Raw genomic sequence first — 9,270 nt, 5'->3', positions numbered from 1 at the left:
GAGCCCCATGTAGAGGGCATTGCAGTAGTCCAGGCGGGAGGTGACGAGAGCTTGAGTGACCGTGCGCAGAGCGTCCCGGTCCAGAAAAGGACGCAACTGGTGGATCAGGCGAACCTGATAAAACGCCCCCCTGGTCACGGCCGACAAATGATCTTCCAGTGTCAGCCGTGGATCCAGGAGGACACCCAAGTTGCGTGCCAGTCACCAATACATGGATGTATTATCAAATTACCAGTATTTATGTTCCAATTGAAAAAGACACATTATTTTCAATTATGCTCAATTTTAATGATGATTTAGGCTTGTGTTAATTATCTTTATTGTTGGATTGCCAATTTATACCTGAAAAAGAATTTGTCTAGGAAACATTGTTTCACATGCTAATATGGATGAAAGAGTGCTTTCATTAATGCCTGTAATGTGAGAGAGGAAAATATCAGCAAACCGCAAACCAGCTTACTTATTTGCTTTGGAATTAACTGTCATTTTATCATGACTAGCCTGGATGGCTAATGGTTTGGAAGCAGTTCTCTGTTGCAGACTTTTTCCTCCCACTGAATTGTTTTGTCTGTGAAGGTGAACATCATGGTAGAGTTCAGGTGACTTAATTTAATTCTTAATGATCCAGTTTCAGCAGGCGTCTATATTAGTTCTAGTATACTACTACTAAGTAAGTCTTCAACTTATGGACCATAAAACACCTCTGGCCACTGTAAAACATCATGCTGAACCCAGCCCCATAGGCACGTGATCACAGGATGGATGCTCGGAAACCTGAGATTCCTCCCCACCCCACCTCCAGGCTACTAGCTATATTATACTGACTTTATATAGAGTTTGTGAATATGATTATTGTCCCTCTTCTTACTTTCCCCATCACAGACCTGAACAATTTTCAAATATAGATTTTTTTTGTTTACTATGTGATGATTTAGTCACTTCATAATGAAAGTAATGGAATGTTTCAGACAGAATCTTTTTGAATGTCTTTTTCGCATGTTCAGATGCTATACACATGGAAATTAAATAAAAACACAATAACAAATAGACTGAACAAACAAATGATAGCCATTAATCTCCCCAATATGGTTTATGAATGCCAAAGAAAGTGAAAATCGGATATTAGTAAATCATATGGATAGTGTATCAAGTATGAAAATCAAGACATCTTACAATTTTTTAACCCTGTTTTTTATGCTAACAAATATATATCCATTTATACATATACATGTACATATATATATACAGTGCTTTTTTTCTAAAAAAAAAAAAAAAAAAAAAGGTGCCGGAACTCACACACGTCATACAACCCGCCTTGCCAACCCTACAAAAATAGTTTTTGATATAATTATTGTTTAAAAAATAGCTAATACTAAGAAAAGCTACCCTTGGATTTTCTCCCTTACTTTCTGAATTCCAATTTTATGAGCCTGCCAAGTCTGCTGAGACTATATAACAGTGATGGCGAACCTTTTAGAGACCGATTGCCCAAACTGCAACCCAAAACCCACTTATTTATCACCGGGTGCCAGTTGGGCGTGGTGCACTGGGTGGGCGTGGCTGTGGTGGTCATGGCAGACTGGTTGGGTGTGGTCACCTCGATGTTGCTCATGGGGAAGGACACCTGTGGGGGCCGGGCAGGGTTGGGGGAGATCCAGGGAGTCTCTGGCAGGTGGGGCAGTGGGCAGGAGGCTTGTCCTGGGGGCGAGGCGGGGCAAGGCATGGCATGGCAGGATGGGGGTGCCATTGTCGCAGAGCAAGGCAAGGCAAGGCAGGGGCCAAGGCGGCTGCTGCCTGACATCGGCCCCTGCACACAGAGGCCAGCGAGCGCATAGGGGCTGACAGTGTCCATCAGCAGCCACAGCAGTCGGCCCCTTGACTGGCGCACTCTGGGGCTCCGCAGCCTGCCGCCAGCAGTTCAGAGAAGCCGCCTCTGAGCTGAACGGCCAGCCGACAGCTGAGGAGGCGATGCAATGGGTCGTGCCTGGGAAAAGGAGAGCATGCGAGGCCAGGAGGGATGGGATGGGGGGAGGGAAACCAGCCGTGCTGGGATGCATCCGGCCACATGGGACCTCGAGTTAGCGGGCGGCTGGTTGAGGTATGGTTGCCATCTCCAGGGCATGGCGCGCATGCCCACAGAGAGGGCTCTGAGTGCCGCCTCTGGCACGCATGCCATAGGTTCGCCACCACTGCTATATAATATTTTACTGGACTATAAGCCCAAAGAGAAATCAATAGAAGATGGAGAGATGCAGCATGTATGATCATTGCTTTAAACACAGCTCAATTGATATTTCTGGTTTTTTTCCATACTTTACAGGTGCTAAAGAAATTGATATTGCTGCTACTCTGGAGCATTTAAGAGATCAAAGACCTGGAATGGTCCAGACAAAGGTACAGTCACTTAGATTTTAAATACTAATACACAAATTCTATGAATTGCTATTTGGTAATAAATATCATTAAACTGTATATGGTTAAACATTTGTAGATTTTTTTTGTAATGCAAATAACCTATTCTTGGTTTTGGTAAAATTCTTATTGTTGTTAATATGAAATCAAATACATCTTTAGATTAATAAATAAAACAATACCGAAAACAATTCTACTCATCTAGACTTATTTATATCAGATACATTCAAAAAATGTCCCTATAAGCCAGAGAGTGGACAACTATGGCCCTTTACAACCTGTGGACTTAACTCCCAGAATTCATGAGCCAACCATGCTAGTTCAGGAATTCTGGGAGTTGAAGTGCATAGGCATAAAGGGGATATAATTGCCCACCCCTGCCATAAGCTGGAAACAGATAATTAGCCAAGAATATTTGGTACATTTGAAGAAAGTAAGACAAAGAAATTTCGTGTTCCAATAAATTATCCATAAAACCTCCACGATAAAAATACTAAGTGATAGGAGCATCAAAATGTTTAAATCAAAATAGAATCTCATAATTTGATTATTGGACTAATAGGAATTTTACCAGCCAGATAAAAATGATAATTAAATTGTACCAAAGACATAAAAATAATACACTAAAATACATTTTTAATTACATTTATTTTTCCTGCCTATAAAAATCATTTCTAACATTAACAATAATGGAAAATTAATACATTTTTAAGAGAAATTTGCACCAAAACTAGATTTTCATTTTTAGAGACAGAATATATTCATTATATGTGCATTTATAAACACTTCACTAAGAAAAAGTGTTGGATAGAATGTATCTGCCTCCTCAGCTTCCTTTTCACTCACTTATTTGAGAGTTACATGTAGTCCTCAACTTACAACCAGTCACTTAGCGACCATTCAAGTTACAACAGACCTTCCCAGAGCTCCTTCTGACCTGGTTTCCAAGTTCTGATGATCAGGGCCCTCCCTGCAATTTACTTTTTTTTTTTTGCCAGCTGGCAAAAAACACTTTTTGCGTATAATGGGCTTGCCTAACAACCATGGTGTTACCGTGTTTTCCCAAAAGTAAGTCCTACCCCAAAAATAAGTCCTAGCTTATAAGGGCGTAATATAAGCCCTACCCCCAAAGTAAGCCCTAGTTAAAATCAAATTGGGGTGGGGGTGTGGAGTTGCCCCACGCACCCCACACCTGCTTACCTTGCAGCCAGCCTCTCCTCGCCAGCCCACTTCTTCTTCTGAGGCCTCTTCTTCAGCCAGACCTGCATTTCTCAGTCACAGGGCTTTCCAGAAGGCCAGTGCAGCCGAGAACTGAGCTCGGTTCTGCAAGGCCTCTGCAGCTGAGAACCAAGCTATGGATTGAATCGGCTGCAGAAGCCTTCCAGAAGGGCCTGACTGCAAAATGCAGGCCAGAGCTCCATTCCCAGCTGCAGAATGAAGCTTCTCCTTCGGCTGCAAAAGAAGTGGACCAGCTGGGCAGTGCTAGCGGTGAGTATAAAAGACACTCTCCCCCCAAAAATAAGACCTGGTGCCTCTTTTGGAGGCAAAAAAAAATAGGACCCAGTCTTATTTTCGGGGAAACACGGTAGTTTAATGATAATATCATTCACTTAACAACCACTGCAGAAGTCATCAAATTGGGCATGGTCATATGCTGACCTGCTTAGTGACCAGCATGATTACGACCATAATTCTGGGCTCAATTATGGCCATAAATTGAGGATTACCAGAACAAGTCCAGCTTCTAGATCAGGGGTCCCCAACCCCTGGTCTGTGGACCAGTACCGGCCAGGGCATGCCAGCAGCCGGTCTGCACAAACAAGCAAAGCACCATTCGTGGGATGCAGGCAGCACACAAAACCACGCACCCTCCGGTTCGCAGAAAAACCTCTCTCCGTGGAACCGGTCCCTGGTGCCCAAAAGGTTGGAGACCTCTGTTCTAGATTACAGATTGTTTTTAAACAAAGCAACTGATTTGACTCCCTCTTTCTTCCACAGTGAAACATGCAATGAAATGAATTATATAGTCCAAACCACCAAAACACCTAAAATAAATTAGTTTTCTCGTTTTGATTTTCACTTTTTTCAAACTTTTGGTTAATATTTAAAGTCAAATGTGTTCCGATCAGAACATACAATTCTAAACATATATTTTTTTCTTCCGTGGAGAAAAAAAAAACCAAAAAATGATTTTTCTACCACTTTTTTTCATTCTCCTTGCTCTGTTGCTGCAGCAGAAAACTCACTGCTCTTTTTATTTGCTTTGTTTGCTTTCCCCCCCCAGTTTCTTCTCTCCCTTACTGTCTCTGGAGTTCTGAATAGAAAAGTAAAGGATTAGATTCAAGTTACTTATATATTTGTGCAGTAGTTAGAAATTGGGCAAAATTATTTATATCTCATTTTTAGAGATAGTCATTTTCTCATATGGCTTACAAGCAGTATAAATAATTGTACACAAAATTACAATAACAGAAACCAAGTGAGTTTTAGGATTTCCTCATAAGACAGTTAGTAATATAGTAATGGAATGAGGCAAGTACATAATCCAGGAAATGACCATCTCAGAGGCTCTCTAGCCTCTTAGTGTGAGAAAGGGCAAAATTTCCCTTTTCTAGTTTCTCAAAAATATAGATATCAAATACAGTATCTATCCTTCATTGGATAGTCTATCCTTCATTGTGGCTGGTATAGGTAGATGATACAGATATAGAGATAGGTATATATACACACATCTGTATGTATGTTGTACTGTGTGTATGTATGTGTGTATATGTACATATAGATATAGATGCATAGAAAGAAAAAAAGGAAGAAAGAAAGAAGGAAAGAAAGATTTTAAAAAGCCTTCCTTCCCTTCCTTCCTTCCTTCCTTCCTTCCTTCCTTCCTTCCTTCCTTCCTTCCTTCCTTCCTTCCTTCCTTCCTTCCAAAGCCAGCTATGTTGACCGGGAGTAGGTATGGTAGGTTTAGTCCAATCCTATCCCAAATATGAAGGAATATCCTTTTTTCTTTTTAGACAAATGTCCATTTCTCAATGGCATTCTGCAAAGGTGTTGGCAAATATATATTGTTACCTTCACTATATTTCCAAGAATGTCTTAGAGAATTAATGAAGTTAAGGAGAGACTACAAGCTCAGCAGATGAATTGCTAAACAGCTTGTCTCTCCTACTAAATTGCAGCTTTTCTCTTCCCAGACATCTGTAAGCTCCAAGGCAACTGCTTGTGACAAAACAGTTTGGTCATCTAACGGTTAAAGACCTAGGCTAGAAACCAGGCGACTATGAGTTCTAGTCCTTCCTTAGGCATCAAAGTCAGCTGGGTGTCTTTGGGCCAGTCACCCACTCTCAGCCCAACTCACCTCACAGACTTGTGGTTATGGAGAAAATAGAAAGAAAGAGAATTAGGTATGTTTGCTGCCTTGAGTTATAAAAATAATAAAAGCATAATTAAAAAAAAGCTAAAAACCAAACCAGTTAGTGATAGAGCTAGCCAGAAGCCAACTATGAAACAGAACATAAACTGTTCATATGCAAGCTCCAAGTTAAGCCAAAGAAGAAAAGATAGTCAACCACAATATGATCTTCAGCATGCTTCCATAATTTTAAGGAGAATATAAAGAATTGCTTTTGAACATCATGGATAGGAAACCAGACGAACTGTGCAATGAACTGAAAGAAGCTGTTAAGGATGAATATTAAAAAAATTCTGCTAAAGATCCAGATTCAGAGGAAAGCATCTCACTATTAGAACAAATAGTGAAAACTGACCATAAAAAGAAGCCATAGCCAAGAAAGAAAAATATCTTAGGAAGATAACAATTCCTGAAAGCTGTTAAAAGAGACAAGAAGTAGTATTACAACAATATCTGTAAAGTCACCTGGGTAACCTTGAGCCAGTAATTCTCTTTCAACCCAACTCACCTCACGGGATTGTTGTTGTGGGGAAAATAGAAGGAAGAAGGCATGTTGGATAACTTCACTATCTTGAGTTATTTGTAAAAATAGTAAAGACAGAATACAAACAAGTAAACAAAAATTAATCTGTAAAGATACTAAAATTGGAAATAGACAAGAAAAAAAAAAAGTCTTCCAAAAGATCTCTGAACTCAGAAGGAAGTTCCAGCCTTAAATTAGTATGCTAAAGCAGAGGTCTCCAACCTTTTGGGCACCAGGGACCGGTTCCCTGGAGAGAGGTTTTTCCATGGACCGGAGGGGGTATGGTTTTGCATGCTGCCTCCATCCCGCGGATGAGGCTCTGCTTGTTTGTGTGACCCGGTTGCTGGCATGCCGCGGCCCAGTACTGGTCCCCAGACTGGGGGTTGGGAACCTCTGTGCTAAAGAACACTGATTTAAAGATGATAAAATGAAGATGAAAGGGGTATATTGAAATATTGCATAGTAAAGTTGTCAATATCCAAGATATCTTAAAAATATTTTCCACTTATAGGAAGCTCTTGTACTGGAAAGGGAAGTTAATACGGAACTTTGCTCATTACTACTGGTTAAAAATGAGAGAAGAAATAGCATCAATCTGTCCTATGCCGATGACACTACTCTGATAGCTGAAAATGCAAATTATCTGCAAGCTCTAGTAATGAAAGTCAAAAGGCACAGTGAAAAAGTGGATCTAAGGTTAAATATAAAAAAGACCAGGGCAGCAGATGTAGCAACTAGCCTTAGAATGAACAATAAAGATACTGAAATGGTGGGTAGCTTCTTCCTTTTAAAATCAATTAACAGCAGTAAAGGAACTAACAATAAAGTAATACAGCACAGACTAGCACTTGGTAGAGGAATCCTGAAGGCCTTACAAGATATATTCAGATGCCAGGATGTATCCATACCTACAAAACGAGGTTTCTGCATGCAGTAGTTTTCTCTAACAGTTTATGGAAATTAAAAGTTAGACTTTGAAGAAGCAGTATAGAAAAGCATTGATACTTTTAAACATTGGTGATGAAGAAGACTCCTGAGAATACCATACAGTAGATAGCAAAGAAAACGAATAAATGGATCAACTAAGAAAGCAACCCCAAGTTCTCACTCAGAGGATAAATGACCAGGCTCAACATAATATGCAAAGAGCTAGAAATCTGTAATGCTGTGAAAGGTAGAAGAAAACAAGAGAGGAAAACAACCAGCAACAAGATTAATGGAATTAACTGTAGTATTAATGAGCAGACCTGAAGCATCTTGGAGACAGATCCACCTAAAGAGAATCTATGTATTTGCTAAAGGTTGCCAGCAATTTGATGCCACATAATCATACCATTACCACCTTGAAAGCCAACAAACCACCACTTACTGAGTTTCTGTAGCCATCTCCTTGTATAGGACTCTGGGGAGCTGTTTTCCATTGTTGAAAACATTTAATGTGTACTCAATTTTCCTTTAATTCATTTTAATTTTATCATCGACAAGAAGTTACCAGATGTGAGAATTCAGCTATATGTCAGTTATCAACCAGCTCAATTTCAGTCTAAATTTAAAACTTCATTTGACAAATATTTTTATTTATGTTTACTATTTTATTTTTAAACTAATTGTACCTATTTTGTTTTTGCATAAATAATTTCAAACATAATAGAATTTTCTGAGTAGAATAAGATTGCCAGGTTTCAGATAAATAAGTGCAATGCTGTGTGTATAAAATGAATTCTTTCATTAGGGAAGAATTTTACATTTTGGAAATAGAGGTATGACAGTAGACTTGAAGAATATGAGCAGTGTATTTTTTCCTGTCCTATGAATCTCTACAAAATTTATACTCAAAATGTGCCTCTAACTAAAAAAAAAAGATAGTGAAGTTTCAAAAATTTAGGATTGAGGGTATAATATTTGATCATTTTTCACATGGCAAAAACAAAATGCTATACCAGAATAAACCACATTTTTGAAGGTGGCCAATAACATGGATGGTTAACATATTGGTTAAACCACAACTTAATTCCATCTTTTTTGACTCAAGCAATAAATCCAGATACCTCATGAAATTGAATGTATAAGTTCAAGTCTGGGAGTTAAACCATAAAAATCGGAGCAATGTTCCAGTCTTTTGAAATCCTTCTGAATAATTTATAATCAGAAACACATGATTAAATAAAATAGTGCCACTATTTAAGATTACAGGTATCTATATCTGCCTGGAAAGAAACTGGGAGTCCAAGACTAAGGATTCAAGTATTAAAGTCAGCAAGTATGCCTCATATTTTTAAGAATTTATGACAGAGAGAGAGAGAAAGATCTAGGAAACAGATTTGACACCTATTTTCCATATCTTGCTGTTCAGTTATCCACTTCATACTGAGAGGATTTTCATATTATTATTTATTGTTCACAATCTTTTCACATCAGTGAACAATTTGCAGTATTAAATAGTATCTTTCAGTTAAGGTCACTTTTAATAACAATAATCAAGCAATATGGAAGATTGCTCACTAAACTAACCCTGACATTTATAATAATAATAATAATAATAATAATAATAATAATAATAATAATAATAATAATAATAATAATAATAACAACAACAATAACAACAACAACAACAATAACAACAACAACAACAATTGTTGATAAGAAAGACAAAAAAGTCTGGATAGTGGACATGGCAGTGCCTGGAGACAGCAGAATAGACGAGAAAGAACTGGAGAAGATCAAAAAATACAAAGACCTACAAATAGAAATAGAAAGACTGTGGCAAAAGCAAGCAAGGGTAGTACCAATAGTAATAGGCGCCTTGGGTGCAATCCCAAAACAACTGGAGCACCACTTGAACACCATTGGCATTGACAAATTCGCCATTAGTCAATTGCAAAAGGCGGCCTTACTAGGAACTGCTTCCATCCTGCGACGATAT

At 38.7% G+C, this 9,270-nt stretch overlaps 1 protein-coding gene across 1 annotated transcript in view; it reads left to right on the top strand.

Moving 5' to 3' along the window:
• PTPRN2 (protein tyrosine phosphatase receptor type N2) overlaps positions 1-9,270 on the top strand; it is a 519,027-nt gene that overhangs the window by 509,297 nt on the left and 460 nt on the right. Inside the window, exon 19 of the mRNA XM_029284276.1 lies at positions 2,321-2,394. Within this exon, the coding sequence (XP_029140109.1) occupies positions 2,321-2,394 (74 nt within the window). The remainder of the gene's footprint in view (positions 1-2,320; positions 2,395-9,270) is intronic.

This window comes from Protobothrops mucrosquamatus, unplaced genomic scaffold (genome assembly GCF_001527695.2).
Source record: "Protobothrops mucrosquamatus isolate PMUCROS unplaced genomic scaffold, P.Mucros_1.0 scaffold482, whole genome shotgun sequence".
NCBI lineage: Eukaryota > Metazoa > Chordata > Lepidosauria > Squamata > Viperidae > Protobothrops > Protobothrops mucrosquamatus.
The sequence above is the reverse complement of the archived record's forward strand: the minus strand, read 5'-3'. Positions and strand labels throughout refer to the sequence as shown.